This window comes from Cinclus cinclus, unplaced genomic scaffold (assembly GCF_963662255.1).
Source record: "Cinclus cinclus unplaced genomic scaffold, bCinCin1.1 SCAFFOLD_323, whole genome shotgun sequence".
Lineage (NCBI taxonomy): Eukaryota > Metazoa > Chordata > Aves > Passeriformes > Cinclidae > Cinclus > Cinclus cinclus.
In genome coordinates, this window is record NW_026912043.1 from 1 (window position 1) to 15900 (window position 15900).

Sequence of the window (15900 nt, forward strand, 5' to 3'; positions counted from 1 at the left end):
CTGGGAGAGCTGGGGGCACTGGGAGCACTGGGAGCACTGGGAGCACTGGGAGCGCTGGGAGAGCTGGGGGCACTGGGAGCACTGGGAGAGCTGGGAGCACTGGGAGCACTGGGAGAGCTGGGGGCACTGGGAGAGCTGGTCACCGGTGGTCACTGGTGGTCACTGGAGGTCACCGGTGGTCACTGGTGGTCACTGGAGGTCACTGGTGGTCACTGGTGGCACTGGTGGTCACTGGAGGTCACTGGTGGTCACTGGTGGTCACTGGTGGTCACTGGTGGCACTGGGAGTGCTGGTCACTGGTCACTGGTGGTCACTGGTGGCACCGGTGGTCACTGGTCACTGGTCACTGGTGGTCACTGGTGGTCACTGGTGGTCACTGGTGGCACTGGGAGTGCTGGTCACTGGTCACTGGTCACAGGTGGTCACTGGTGGTCACTGGAGGTCACTGGTGGTCACTGGTGGCACTGGTGGCACTGGTGGCACTGGGAGTGCTGGTCACTGGTGGTCACTGGTGGTCACTGGTCACTGGTGGTCACTGGTGGTCACTGGTGGCGCTGGTGTCCGGCACTGGTATTTACTGGTGTCACTGGTACTTACTGGTGGCACTGGTATTTACTGGTGTCCGGCACTGGTCAGCGCTGTCCGGGCGTGGCCGGGGGTGGGGGAGGGGCCGTGTGGTCCCGGGGCCTTTTGGGGGTGCTCCCCCCCGCCCCTCCCCCCTCAGGAAGGAACCAGGTGTCCGGAGCCGCCCCTCCCCCCTTCCTGCCCCTCCCCCTCCCCCCTTCCTGCCCCTCCCCCACCCGGGGGCACCCTTGGGGTCGGGGCCGCCCCTCCCCCACCCGGGCCCCTTCCTGTGACGCAAATCGGGGAGGGGGAGGGGCAAAGGGGGGGGGCAGGGACCCCATAAAACCGCGGGGGACACTCGGGGGGGACTCAGGTGACATCTGGGGACACTCGGGGGTGGCTTTGGGGACATTTGGGGACACTCGGGGGGGGTCCCAGGCGCGGATCCCGCCCTTCCCCCATCAGTGACGTCACTCACGGAGCCCAATCAGGTTTATTTACAGCGGGGTGGGGGAGGGGGCAGTGCGGGGTGGGGGAGGGGCGGGGGGGGGACACCCGGGGATGTCCCCAAGGCACTGGGGGGGGGGGGGAGGGGAGGGGGGAGAGCGGCGACCTCAGTGACGTCATCGCGATTCACTCCGCGCCGTGACGTCACTCCGCTGCATGCTGACGTCACAACGCGGGCCGCCCTCATCCTCCCACCATGACGTCACAGCGCAGCCCCCTCCCCCCTCGAGGTGGGCGTGGTCAGTGCCGGGCGCGGGAGATGGCCACGCCCAAGAGCCCGGCCACGCCCATGACCACACCCCCAACAATGGCCGCGCCCACCAGCCCGTCTGGGGACAGAGGGGACAGAGGGACAGAGGGACAGAGGGACAGGGGGACAGGGGGGACAGAGGGACAGAGGGGACAGAGGGACAGAGGGACAGAGGGGACAGAGGGGACAGAGGGGACAGAGGGACAGAGGGACAGAGGGGACAGAGGGGACAGGGGGACAGAGGGGACAGGGGGACAGAGGGACAGGGGGACAGAGGGACAGGGGGACAGGGGGACAGAGGGACAGAGGGGACAGAGGGGACAGAGGGGACAGGGGGACAGAGGGACAGAGGGGACAGAGGGGACAGGGGGACAGAGGGACAGGGGGACAGAGGGGACAGAGGGGACAGAGGGACAGAGGGGACACGTCAGCACCAGGGTCCAGCCATAGGGACTTTGGGACCTCCGTGTCCCTCTGTCCCCTCATGTCACCGACCCCTGAATGTCCCCAACCCCCCCCAGTGTCCCAAAGTCCCCAATCCCCCCAGTGTCCCCCCAGTGTCCCCAGTGTCCCCCCAGTGTCCCTCCAGTGTCCCCAGTTCCCCCCAGTGTCCCCAGTTCCCCCCAGTTCCCCCCAGTTCCCCCCAGTGTCCCCAGTTCCCCCCAGTTCCCCCCAGTGTCCCCCCCCCCCCCCCCCCCCCCCCCCCCCCCCCCCCCCCCCCCCCCCCCCCCCCCCCCCCCCCCCCCCCCCCCCCCCCCCCCCCCCCCCCCCCCAGTGTCCCCCCAGTGTCCCCAGTTCCCCCCAGTTCCCCCCAGTTCCCCCCAGTTCCCCCCAGTGTCCCCAGTTCCCCCCAGTGTCCCTCCAGTGTCCCCAGTTCCCCCCAGTGTCCCCAGTGTCCCCAGTTCCCCCCAGTTCCCCCCAGTGTCCCCAGTGTCCCCCCAGTGTCCCCCCAGTGTCCCCAGTTCCCCCCAGTTCCCCCCAGTGTCCCCTCACCTCGTCTGAGCTGGCTCCTCACGCGGCTCCGCAGCCGCAGCACCTGCGGGTTCTGGGGCTCTGCGGCCAGGAGCCGCTCCAGGTGTTCCAGGGAGCGCTCGTACTCCTGGGGGACAGTGACACCTGTGTCACCTGTGTGTCACCTGTGTCTCACCTGTGTCTCACCTGTGTGTGTCACCTGTGTCTCACCTGTGTGTCACCTGTGTCTCACCTGTGTGTCACCTGTGTTTCACCGGTGTCTCACCTGTGTCTCACCTGTGTGTGTCACCTGTGTCTCACCTGTGTGTCACCTGTGTGTCACCTGTGTCTCACCTGTGTCTCACCTGTGTGTCACCTGTGTCTCACCTGTGTCTCACCTGTGTGTCACCTGTGTCTCACCTGTGTGTCACCTGTGTTTCACCGGTGTCTCACCTGTGTCTCACCTGTGTGTGTCACCTGTGTCTCACCTGTGTCTCACCTGTGTGTCTCACCTGTGTCTCACCTGTGTGTCACCTGTGTCTCACCTGTGTGTCACCTGTGTTTCACCGGTGTCTCACCTGTGTCTCACCTGTGTGTCACCTGTGTCTCACCTGTGTCTCACCTGTGTGTCACCTGTGTGTCACCTGTGTGTCACCTGTGTCTCACCTGTGTGTCACCTGTGTGTCACCTGTGTGTGTCACCTGTGTCTCACCTGTGTGTCACCTGTGTGTCACCTGTGTGTCACCTGTGTGTGTCACCTGTGTCTCACCTGTGTGTCACCTGTGTGTCACCTGTGTCTCACCTGTGACACACCTGTGTGTGTCACCTCCATGAGCCCCCTCATCTCCCACTCCAGGTGTTCCAGGGAGCGCTCGAACTCTTTTGGGGACAATGGGGACAGTCCTGTGTCCCTCCCCCCGTGTCCCATCTGTGTTCCCTGCAGCCCCCAAATGTCCCCCAGTGTCCCCAGTGTCCCCAGTGTCCCCAGTGTCCCCCCAGTGTCCCCAGTGTCCCCCCAGTGTCCCCCCAGTGTCCCCAGTGTCCCCAGTGGTGTCCCCAGTGTCCCCAGTGTCCCCCAATGTCCCCAGTGTCCCCAGTGTCCCCAGTGTCCCCCAATGTCCCCAGTGTCCCCCCAGTGTCCCCCCAGTGTCCCCAGTGTCCCCCCAGTGTCCCCCCAGTGTCCCCAGTGTCCCCAGTGTCCCCCCAGTGTCCCCAGTGTCCCCCCAGTGTCCCCCCAGTGTCCCCAGTGTCCCCAGTGGTGTCCCCAGTGTCCCCCCAGTGTCCCCAGTGTCCCCAGTGGTGTCCCCAGTGTCCCCAGTGTCCCCACCTTGAGCCGGTAGTTGCCCAGGGCCAGGTAGAACAGGACGTCGCGCTGCTCCTCGGGGGGGGTCTCGGGCAGCAGCTCTGGGGGGAGGGGCAGCAGCGAGGCCATGAACCCCAAAACCCCGAACCCCCCAAATCCCCAAATCGCAAAATCCCCAAACCCCTGAACCCCCAAATCCCCAAAATCCCCCAAAGCCCCGAACCCCTCCCAAGACCCCAAACCCCGAACCTCCCCAATGGCCCCACCCCCAGAACAGGCCCCGCCCCTGACCCCACCCACCTTACCAACGACCACACCCATGCCCCACCCCTTCCATGGTCCCGCCCCCTGTCATGGCTCCACCCCATGTTAGCTCCACCCCCGTGTAGGCTCCACCCTTGCCATGACCCCACCCCATGTTAGCTCCACCCCGTGTAAGCTCCACCCTTGCCATGACCCCGCCCCTGCCATGACCCTGTCCCATGTTAGCTCCACCCCTGTGTAAGCTCCACCCCACCATGGCTCCACCCCCACCATGACCCCGCCCCATTTTAGCTCCACCCCGTGTAAGCTCCACCCTTGCCACGACCCCGCCCCTGCCATGACCCTGCCCCATGATAGCTCCACCCCTGCCATGTCCCCACCCCTCTGTTAGCCCCACCCCTGCAGTGACCCCGCCCCTGTGTTAGCCCCGCCCCATTGCCCACACCCCTGCAGTGATCCCGCCCCTGTGTTAGCCCCGCCCCATTGCCCACACCCCTGCAGTGATCCCGCCCCTGTGTTAGCCCCGCCCCATTGGCCCCCGCCCCCGCAGTGGCCCCGTCCCGTGTTAGCCCCGCCCCATTGGCCCCGCCCCGTGTTAGCCCCGCCCCTCACCGCCCAGCAGCGCCACCCCGCGGGCGATGTCCTCCCGGTAGCGGCTCCGCACCAGCCCCCAGCCGTACTCGAACCGGCACTGCCGGGACAGCGCCCCCTGCTGCCGCTCCGCCGCGTAGCGCCGCTCCAGAGCCTGCGGGGACAGCGGGGCGATACCGGGGACACTGGGGACACTGGGGGGGATTGGGGACACTGGGGGGGGATTGGGGACACTGGGGACACTGGGGGGGATTGGGGACACTGGGGGGGGGATTGGGGACACTGGGGACACTGGGGGGGATTGGGGACACTGGGGGGGATTGGGGACACTGGGGGGGGATTGGGGACACTGGGGGGGGTTGGGGACACTGGGGACACTGGGGGGGATTGGGGACACTGGGGGGGATTGGGGACACTGGGGGGGGATTGGGGACACTGGGGACACTGGGGACACTGGGGGGGATTGGGGACACTGGGGACACTGGGGGGGATTGGGGACACTGGGGGGGGATTGGGGACACTGGGGACACTGGGGGGGATTGGGGACACTGGGGGTACTGGGGACACTGGGGAGGATTGGGGACACTGGGGGGGGATTGGGGACACTGGGGGGGATTGGGGACACTGGGGGGGGATTGGGGACACTGGGGGTACTGGGGACACTGGGAATGGGGTGAAGGGAGCACCAGGGGTCAGAGGTCACGGGGGTCACAGGGCACTGGAGAGGCAGCCGCCATACTGGGAGCACTGGGAGCCATTAGGAAGATACTGGAAGCAGTGAGGGGGGGGGAATTGGGAGCACTGGAAAGTCACTGGGGGTGACTGGGAGGTGTTACTGGGAGCACTGGGGAAGCACTGGGGGAGCACTGGGACGCACTGGGAGGATACTGGGGGAGCACTGGGAGGATACTGGGAAGACACAGGGGGTTTGCTGGGAGCTCACTGGGATCACTGGGAGGAACTGGGAAGCACTGGGAGCACTGCAGGAGCACTGGGTGGATACTGGAAAGGCACTGGGGGGTTACTAGGGTTACTGGCTGCTTACTGGGAGCACAGGGAGGCACTGGGAGGATACTGGGATTACGGGGAGGCACTGGGCGCAGTGTAGGATACTGGGAGATACTGGGAAGGTACTGGGGAGTTACTGGGTGCTTACAAGGAGCACTGGGAGGCACTGGGTGGATACTGGAAAGGCACTGGGGGGTTACTGGGCGCTTACTGGGAACACTGGGGGGGATACTGGGAGGGGCCCTGAGGGCGGGGCTCACCACGTGGGCGTGGTCACACGAAATGGGCGGGGCCGGTGAGGCAAAGACCCCGAGGTTCCGAAGGGGGAGTGGCCAAGGCGGTGGGGGCGTGACCACGCGGTCAAAAGGGGGCGTGGTCAAGATGGTCGCGCGTGGGGTGAAAAGGGGGCGTGGCCCGGGGGTCGAGGTAGTTGGGGGTGCACGAGGGGTGGGCGTGGCTGTGGAAAAGGGGCGTGTTCACCCCATGAGGGGCGTGGCCTCACCATCAGATCCTCCACCGCCACCACATCGTCGAACTCGGGGTCCATCGCACCCGGAAGCTGCGCCGGAAGTGAAGGCGGAAGTTACGCGACATCTCCGCCCCTTTCCTCCTCCCCGCGCCGCGATTGGCCGCGCCTCAAAGCGTCGCGCTCTGATTGGCTGAACGGCGAGTGACGTTCTCTGTGATTGGCTCCACCCCGTGTCAGTCAGCGCGCAGCCGCCGCCATGGCCGAGTACCGGGTGCGGGTTCGCACCGGCACCGCTCCCGCCGCTGGCACCAGCGACGCCATCGCCGTCACCCTGGTGGGGACCCGCGGGAGCAGCCCCAGGACCGCCCTCGATCGCTGGGGACCCGACTTCCACTGCGGGGCGGTGAGGAAGGGCCGGGGGAGGGGCGGAGTGAGGGGACAGGGGCGGCTCTGAGGGGAGAGGGGGATGGGGGGGGAGCTTGGTCAGCTCTGGGTGACATTTGGGGGGCTCAGGGGAGTCTTAGGGGGACGTGGAGGGGATTTGGGGGACGTTTGGGAAGGGCTGTGTCACCTGTGAGGGGGCCAGGGGCGGTTTGGTGGGAATTTGGGAACATCTGGAGGTGGCTGTGTCACCTTTGAGGACATTTGGGCGTGGCTGTGTCACCTTTGGGGACATTTGAGGGGGTCAGGGGAGTCTTAGGAGGAGCTGGAGGGGATTTGAGGGGGTTCGGGGGACATTTGGGGACATTTGGGGGGGTCAGGGGAGTCTTAGGAGGAGCTGGAGGGGATTTGAGGGGGTTCGGGGGACATTTGGGGGGGTCAGGGGAGTCTTAGGAGGAGCTGGAGGGGATTTGAGGGGGTTTGGGGGACATTTGGGGGGTCCGGGGGCCTTTTCGGGGTCCCAGAGGGGCAGAAATCCCCTCCAAACAGCCGGGACCCCTCTCGGGGGGCACCCGGGGGGCACCCGGGTCCCCTCTTGGGGACACTCCGACTCCTGGGTCCCCTTTTTGGGGGGGCGGGTGACACCTGCGTCCCCTCAGGGAGCAGCAGCCCCACCTGAAAGTGACCCAGGTGTCCCCAACCCCCCCCCCCCCCCCCCCCCCCAAAAAAAAAAGGGACTCAGGTGTTGAGGGGGTTGGGGACACTCGGTGACGTGCGGGTGACACCCAGGGCGTGGCTGGGACAGGTGACCCTCTGTGGGTGGCCCTGGGGACACGAGGACGGTGTCGCCATCGCTGGCAGGGTGGCGCAGGGGACACGGGGATGGTGACACAGCCCCAGTGGCACCACGGTGGTGACAAGGGTGGCACAATGGAGGTGACACGATGGTGGTGACAGTGGTGATGCAATGGAGGTGACAGAGGTGACACAGTGGTGGTCACAGCGGTGACGCAATGGCGGTGACCAGGGTGACACAATAGAGGTGGCAGTGGTGGTGACGGTGGCGACACACTGGCAGTGATAAGGGTGACACAGTGGTGACAGTGGTGGCACAATGGCAGCGACAAGGGTGACAGATGGTGACAGTGGTGACACAATGGCGGTGACTATGGTGACACTATGGTGACAAGGGTGACATGTTGATGGTGACACCGTGATGATGACAACGGTGACACACTGGTGGTGACAAAGGTGGCACAGTGGCAGTGGTGACACAATGATGGTGACACAATGGCGGTGACAGTGGTGACATTGTTCCTCAGAGGTGGCGGCAGTGACGCGGTGGTGGTGGCACAGTGATGTGACGATGGTGGCCTGGTGGTGGTGACAGCGGTGGTGACAACAGTGGTGACAGCAGTGGCAGTGACACAGCAAAGGTGGCAGCGGTGACACGGCACTGGTGACAACGGTGACACAGCAATGGTGACACAGCAACGGTGGCAACGGTGGCCTGGTGGTGGTGACAGCGCTGGTGACAATTGTGCCAGCAGTGGTGGCACAGCCCTGGTGACATCACCTGGCGATGGTGACAGTGTCACTGCAGTGGCAGTGCGGTGACGGTGACACGGCCGGGCTGGTGACAATGGTGACAACAGTGACACAGCGACGGTGTCCCAGAGATGTCCACAATGTCCCCACACAGGTCCCTGAGTACAAGGTGTGGTGACAATGACACCATGACACTGTCCCCAATGTCCCCAGTGTCCCGTCAGGTGACAGAGAACCTGGTTTAGTCACAGTGACACCATGACAATGTCCCCAATGTCCCCAATGTCCCCTCAGGTGGGACCATAACACAGTGGCACAGTGACACTGTGATAGTGACAGTAACAGTGACACGGTGACACAGCGACACAGTGACAGTGACTCAGTGACAGTGACACAGTGACGGTGACACAGTGACGGTGACACAGTGACACAGTGACAATGACACAGTGACACAGTGACACAGTGACACAGTGACACAGTGAAGGTGACACAGTAACAGTAATACAGTGACACAGTGACAGTGACACAGTGACACAGTGACAATGACACAGTGACGGTGACACAGTGACACAGTGACAGTGACACACTGACACAGTGACAGTGACACAGTGACACAGTGACGGTGACACAGTGACGGTGACACAGTGACACAGTGACAGTGACACAGTGACACAGTGACAGTGACACAGTGACACAGTGACACAGTGAAGGTGACACAGTAACAGTAATACAATGACAGTGACACAGTGACGGTGACACAGTGACGGTGACACAGTGACACAGTGACAATGACACAGTGACACAGTGACACAGTGAAGGTGACACAGTAACAGTAATACAGTGACAGTGACACAGTGACAGTGACACAGTGACAGTGACACAGTGACACAGTGATGGTGGCACAGTGACACAGTGACAGTGACACAGTGACACAGTGACAATGACACAGTGACGGTGACACAGCGACACAGTGACAATGACACAGTGACAGTGACACAGTGACAGTGACACAGTGACACAGTGACGGTGACACAGTGACACAGTGACGGTGACACAGTGACACAGTGACACAGTGAAGGTGACACAGTAACAGTAATACAGTGACACAGTGACAGTGACACAGTGACACAGTGATGGTGGCACAGTGACACAGTGACAGTGACACAGTGACACAGTGATGGTGGCACAGTAACAGTGACACAGTGACAGTGACACAGTGACACAGTGACAATGACACAGTGATGGTGACACAGCGACACAGTGACAATGACACAGTGACAGTGACACAGTGACAGTGACACAGTGACACAGTGACGGTGACACAGTGACACAGTGACAATGACACAGTGATGGTGACACAGTGACACAGTGACGGTGACAAAGTGACACAGCGACAATGACACGGTGACACAGTGACAGTGACACAGTGACGGTGACACAGTGACAGTGACACAGTGACACAGTGACGGTGACACAGTGACGGTGACACAGTGACACAGTGACGGTGACAAAGTGACACAGTGACAATGACACGGTGACACAGTGACAGTGACACAGTGACGGTGACACAGTGACGGTGACACAGTGACACAGTGACGGTGACAAAGTGACAGTGACACAGTGACACAGTGACGGTGACACAGTGACGGTGACACAGTGACACAGTGACGGTGACAAAGTGACACAGCGACAATGACACGGTGACACAGTGACAGTGACACAGTGACGGTGACACAGTGACGGTGACACAGCGACAATGACACAGTGACAGTGCCACAGTGCCAGTCCCGCCCTGACGGTGTCCCCCTGTCCCCGGTGTCCCCTCAGGTGACAGAGTACCGTGTCCCTGTCCCCTGTCCCCTGGGCCAGCTCGTGCTGCTCCAGGTGCACAAGGGGCCCTGCAGGGGCCTCCCCGAGAGCTCCTGGTACCTGGAGAGCGTCACCGTGTGGGGACAGCGCGGGGACAGCGGGGACGGGGACAGCGGGGACAGCGACAGCGGGGAGGAGGAGGAGGAGGAAGAGGAGGAGGAGGAGGAGGAAGAGGAGGAGGAGGAGGAGGAAGAGGAAGGGGACAGCGAGGATGAGGTGACGGAGGAGGATGAGGGGACAGGGGACAGCGAGGAGGAGGAGGAGGAGGAGCTGGAGGAAGAGCCCGAGGACACCGAGGGTGACATCGGCACTGCCACCACAGGTAAGGGTGGGGACACTGTGGGGACACCTGGGGTGGCACTGGGGACACTGGACATGGCACCGGGGACACCTGGGATGGACACCTGGGATGTCACCCCCGCAGGAGACGCCTGTGCCACCGCAGGTGACACCGATGATGTCGCTCACCTGGGCCCCTTCCACTTCCCGTGCTACCGCTGGCTCGAGGGCTACGGCACCTGGGAGCTGCCTGAGGGCACAGGTGGGAACACCTGGGGATACACCTGGGGACACACGTGGGACACACCTGGGAACATTGGGGACACACCTGGGGACACACCTGGGGACACACCTGGGAACACCTGGGTACATTGGGGACACACTTAGGGATACCTGGGGACACTGGGGACACACCTGGGGACACTGGGGACACACCTGGGAACACCTGGGGACACAGTTGGGACAGCTGGGATACATGGGGACACACCTGGGACACACCTGGGGACACTGGGGGCACACCTGAGGACACCTGGGAACACTGGGGACACCTGTGGACACATGAGACACAGCTCGACACACCTGGGACACCTGGGGACACACCTGGGCACACCTGTCCGGCCGTGTCCCTGACGATGTCACCACAGCCACCACGCCGGCCATGGAGTGGCACCCGCGGCGGCAGCGGCAGCGTCGGAGACACCTGGTGCAGCAACGGCGGCGCTACAGGTGAGGGGACAGGTGACAGTCCTGACACCGTCACCTCAGCAGGGTGTGACATCCCCAGGTGTGGCTGTGTGTCCGTGTCCTGCCCCAGGTGTGTCACCAGGTGTTGTCACCTGTCCCAGGTGTGTCCCTGTGTCCCCGGGTGTTGTCCCCTGTCCCACGTGTGTCCCCAGGTGTGTCCCAGGTGTTGTCCTCTGTCCCAGGTGTGTCTCAGGTGTTGTCCCCTGTCCCCAGGTGTGTCCCCAGGTGTGTCCCAGGTGTGTCTCGGGTGTTGTCCCCTGTCCCAGGTGTGTCCATGTGTCCCCAGGTGTGTCCCAGGTGTTGTCCCCTGTCCCAGGTGTGTCCCAGGTGTTGTCACCTGTCTCAGGTGTGTCCCCGTGTCCCCAGGTTGGCCCCGTTTGCCCCAGGCCTGCCCTGGGCGCTGCCCCTGGGGACTCCGCTGGATCCAGACCTGAGCTACTCCGTGGCCAAAACCTCGGCCTTTTACCTGAGGGGCAGCGCTGCGTGAGTGACCCCGGAGTGACCCCGAGTGACCCCGAGTGACCCCCGAGTGACCCCGAGTGACCCTGAGTGACCCCGGAGTGACCCCGAGTGACCCCGAGTGACCCCCGAGTGACCCCGAGTGACCCTGAGTGACCCCGAGTGACCCTGAGTGACCCCCGAGTGACCCCCGAGTGACCCCGAGTGACCCTGACTGACCCCTGACTGACCAGTGACCCCCGAGTGACCCCGAGTGACCCCCGAGTGACCCTGACTGACCCCCGAGTGACCCCTGAGTGACCCCTGAGTGACCCCTGAGTGACCACTGCCATGACTGATCACTCTCTTGCCCTGAACCCCAACCTGCTCCTGCCCTCCCCCAATGTCCCCAACCCCCCCAGTGTCCCCAACCCCCCCACTGTCCCCAACCCCCCCACTGTCCCCAACCCCCCCAATGTCCCCAACCCCCCCAGTGTCCCCAACCCCCCCAGTGTCCCCAACCCCCCCACTGTCCCCAACCCCCCCACTGTCCCCAACCCCCCCACTGTCCCCAACCCCCCCAATGTCCCCAACCCCCCCAGTGTCCCCAGTGTCCCCAGTGTCCCCTCCGTGTCCCCAGGAACCTGGAGGCCAAGCTGCGGGGGTTCCTGGCCCAGCCCAGCTCGTGGCCCAGTGTGGAGGCCATGACGCGCGTGTTCCGCTGCTTCCACACCCCTGTCACCGGTGGGGACAGCGCTGGGGACACTGGGGACACTGGGGGGGATTGGGGACACTGGGGGGGATTGGGGGACTGGGGACACTGGGGGGGATTGGGGACACTGGGGGGGATTGGGGGACTGGGGACACTGGGGGGGATTGGGGACACTGGGGGGGATTGGGGGACTGGGGACACTGGGGGGGATTGGGGACACTGGGGGGGACTGGGGACACTGGGAGGGATTGGGGACACTGGGGGGGACTGGGGACACTGGGGGGGATTGGGGACATTGGGGGGGATTGGGGACACTGGGGGGGATTGGGGACACATTGTCGCCATGTCCCCATCGCTGTCCCCATCGCTGTCCCCATGTCCCCCTGTCCCCATTGCTGTCCCCATGTCCCCATCGCTGTCCCCATCGCTGTCCCCATCGCTGTCCCCATGTCCCCATCGCTGTCCCCATCGCTGTCCCCATGTCCCCATGTCCCCATGTCCCCCTGTCCCCATCGCTGTCCCCATGTCCCCATCGCTGTCCCCCTGTCCCCATCGCTGTCCCCATCGCTGTCCCCCTGTCCCCATCGCTGTCCCCATGTCCCCATGTCCCCATGTCCCCCTGTCCCCATCGCTGTCCCCATTGCTGTCCCCATGTCCCCATGTCCCCATCGCTGTCCCCATGTCCCCATCGCTGTCCCCATGTCCCCATCGCTGTCCCCATGTCCCCATGTCCCCCTGTCCCCATCGCTGTCCCCATTGCTGTCCCCATGTCCCCATCGCTGTCCCCATGTCCCCATGTCCCCATGTCCCCATCGCTGTCCCCATGTCCCCATGTCCCCATGTCCCCATGTCCCCATCGCTGTCCCCATTGCTGTCCCCATGTCCCCATCGCTGTCCCCCTGTCCCCATTGCTGTCCCCATGTCCCCATGTCCCCATCGCTGTCCCCATGTCCCCCTGTCCCCATCGCTGTCCCCATGTCCCCATCGCTGTCCCCATCGCTGTCCCCATGTCCCCATCGCTGTCCCCAGAGTACGTGCTGCAGCACTGGCAGGAGGACGCGTTTTTCGGGGAGCAGTTCCTGAGCGGGGTGAACCCCGTCCTGCTGCGCCGCTGCCCCCGCCTGCCCCCCAACTTCCCCGTCACCCCCCCGATGGTGGCCCCCAGCCTGGGCCCCGGCACCTCCCTGCGCCGGGAGATGGAGGTGAGGCACCTGGGAACGCACCGCAAACCCCAAACCCCAAAATCCCCAAACACCAAAACCCCAAACCCCAAAAACCCCAAACCCCAAAATCCCCAAAAACCCCAAAAACCCCAAACCCCCAAATCCCTAAACACCAAAACCCCAAACCCCAAAAACCCCCCAAACACCAAAAACCCCAAAAACCCCCCAAACCCCAAAAACCCCAAACCCCAAAAACCCCAAACCCCAAAATCCCCAAACACCAAAACCCCAAAAACCCCAAAAACCCCCAAAACCCCAAACCCCAAAATCCCCAAACACCAAAACCCCAAAAACCCCAAAAACCCCAAACCCCAAAAACCCCAAACCCCAAAATCCCCAAACACCAAAACCCCAAACCCCAAAAACCCCAAACCCCAAAATCCCCAAACACCAAAACCCCAAACCCCAAAAACCCCAAACCCCAAAATCCCCAAACACCAAAACCCCAAAAACCCCAAAAACCCCCAAACCCCAAAATCCCCAAACACCAAAACCCCAAACCCCAAAAACCCCAAAACCCAAAATCCCCAAACACCAAAACCCCAAAAACCCCAAAAACCCCCAAACCCCAAAATCCCCAAACACCAAAACCCCCAAAACCCCAAAAATCCCCAAAATCCCCAAACACCAAAATCCCCAAACACCAAAACCCCAAACCCCAAAATCCCCAAACCCCAAAATCCCCAAACACCAAAACCCCAAACCCCAAAATCCCCAAAACCCAAAACCCCAAAAACCCCAAAAACCCCAAACCTCAAAAAAAAACCCAAATCCCAAAACAAACAAACAAAAAAAACCCAACCCAAGAAACCACAGAATCAAAAAAACCCCAAAACCCCAAATCCTTGAGGGCAACCTGGAAATGGGGGGGTAACCTCAAGATCTGGGGGGGTCCCAGGTGTTTTTTGGGGTCCCAGGTGTTTTTTGGGGGGGTCCCAGGTGTTTTTTGGGGTCCCAGGTGTTTTTTGGGGGGTCCCAGGGAGGGTGGGGATCCCAAGATTTGGGGTGGGGGGGGTCTCAGATCCCAGGATTTGGGGGGGTCCTAGATTTTGGGGGATCTCAGGATTTGGGGGAGTCCCAGATTTTGGGGGGTCCCAAATTTTTGGGGGGTCCCAGGGTTTAGGGGATCCCAAGATTTGGGGGGTCCCATTAGGGTTAGGACCCCCCCAGGTTTTTGGGGGTCCCAGGGTTTGTGGGGATCCCAGATTTTGGGGGTGGTCCCAAATTTTGGGGGGGGTCCCAGATTTTGGGGGATCTCAGGTTTTTAGGAATCCCAGGGAGGGTGAGGAGCCCCAAATTTTGAGGCTCCCGGGTTTTTTGGGGTGTCCCAGAATTTGGGGAGGGGGGGGGGGGGGTCCCAGGAAGGAGAGTGGAGACCACAGGATTTGGGGGAATCCCAAACTCGGGGATTTTTGGGGTTCCCCTGATTTTTTGGGGTGCCCCCAAGGCAGGTAACATCTACCTGGCCGATTATGGGGTGCTGGGATTTGGGATTGTTCTCAAATTTTTTGGGATTATTCCCAGAGATTTTGGGGTCATTCCCAGTTTTGGGGTTATCCCCAGGATTTGGGGGAAATCCCAGAATCGGGGATTTTTGGGGTTCCCCTGATTTTTTGGGGTGCCCCCCCAGGCAGGTAACATCTACCTGGCCGATTATGGGGTGCTGGGATTTGGGATTGTTCTCAAATTTTTTGGGATTATTCCCAGAGATTTTGGGGTCATTCCCAGTTTTGGGGTTATCCCCAGGATTTGGGGGAAATCCCAGAATCGGGGATTTTTGGGGTTCCCCTGATTTTTTGGGGTGCCCCCCCAGGCAGGTAACATCTACCTGGCCGATTATGGGGTGCTGGGATTTGGGATTGTTCTCAAATTTTTTGGGCTTATTCCCAGAGATTTTGGGGTCATTCCCAGTTTTGGGGTTATCCCCAGGATTTGGGGGAAATCCCAGAATCGGGGATTTTTGGGGTTCCCCTGATTTTTTTGGGGTGCCCCCCAGGCAGGTAACATCTACCTGGCCGATTATGGGGTGCTGGGATTTGGGATTGTTCTCAAATTTTTTGGGCTTATTCCCAGAGATTTTGGGGTCATTCCCAGTTTTGGGGTTATCCCCAGGATTTGGGGGAAATCCCAGAATCGGGGATTTTTGGGGTTCCCCTGATTTTTTTGGGGTGCCCCCCAGGCAGGTAACATCTACCTGGCCGATTATGGGGTGCTGGGATTTGGGATTGTTCTCAAATTTTTTGGGATTATTCCCAGAGATTTTGGGGTCATTCCCAGTTTTGGGGTTATCCCCAGGATTTGGGGGAAATCCCAGAATCGGGGATTTTTGGGGTTCCCCTGATTTTTTTGGGGTGCCCCCCCAGGCAGGTAACATCTACCTGGCCGATTATGGGGTGCTGCAGGGGCTCCCCACCGCTGTCATCGACGGCCGCCCCACCTTTGTGGCCGCCCCCCTTTGCCTCCTGCACCAGCGCCCCGATGGGGAACTGCTGCCCCTCGCCATCCAGGTGAGACCCCAAAACCCGCGGGGGTCCCCAAAAAATGGGGGGGACCCCAAAAAATGGGGGGGGACCCCAAAAAATCTACGGGGATTCTGGAATTTGGGTGGAAATCTGAAATGGGTGGGATTGGAGGGGGGGTTTGGGGTTTTTATCCCATCCAGGTGAGACCCCAAAAAATGGGGGGGACCCCAAAAAATGGGGGGGACCCCAAAAAATGTGGAAGGGGACCCCAAAAAATCTACGGGGATTCTGGAATTTGGGTGGAAATCTGAAATGGGTGGGACTGGAGGGGGGGTTT

At 62.0% G+C, this 15900-nt stretch overlaps 2 protein-coding genes across 2 annotated transcripts; one reads left to right on the plus strand and one right to left on the minus strand.

Annotated features, from left to right (window-relative positions):
• Window positions 1–1064: 1064 nt before the first annotated feature.
• Window positions 1065–5998, minus strand: FIS1 (fission, mitochondrial 1). Its single transcript, XM_062514123.1, has 5 exons — window positions 5941–5998; window positions 4452–4584; window positions 3600–3676; window positions 2315–2420; window positions 1065–1400 (listed from the first exon to the last, which is right to left on the minus strand). The coding sequence occupies exons 1-5, from the start codon at window positions 5983–5985 to the stop codon at window positions 1312–1314; spliced, it is 450 nt and encodes a 149-aa protein (XP_062370107.1). The 5' UTR covers window positions 5986–5998; the 3' UTR covers window positions 1065–1311.
• Window positions 5999–6156: 158 nt separating this feature from the next.
• On the plus strand, window positions 6157–15608 carry LOC134057096 (polyunsaturated fatty acid lipoxygenase ALOX15B-like; the record flags this gene model as incomplete). Its single annotated transcript, XM_062514122.1, has 8 exons — window positions 6157–6310; window positions 9664–10027; window positions 10151–10246; window positions 10629–10710; window positions 11095–11211; window positions 11807–11910; window positions 12908–13080; window positions 15465–15608. Coding segments are annotated over exons 1-8 (1227 nt in total), but the record flags the coding sequence as incomplete, so codon positions are not given.
• Between the last annotated feature and the right edge of the window lie 292 nt (window positions 15609–15900).

Bases quoted from the DNA above. Each gene is read 5' to 3' on its own strand.
- FIS1 (XM_062514123.1), bottom strand. From the start codon at position 5,985: ATGGACCCCGAGTTCGACGATGTGGTGGCGGTGGAGGATCTGATG. The intron at 4,585-5,940 runs GTGAGGCCACGC...CTGTCCCCGCAG, and splicing joins TGGCGGTGGAGGATCTGATG to GCTCTGGAGCGGCGCTACGC. The intron at 1,401-2,314 runs GTGAGGGGACAC...CTCTGTCCCCAG, and splicing joins GAGGAGCCAGCTCAGACGAG to ACGGGCTGGTGGGCGCGGCC.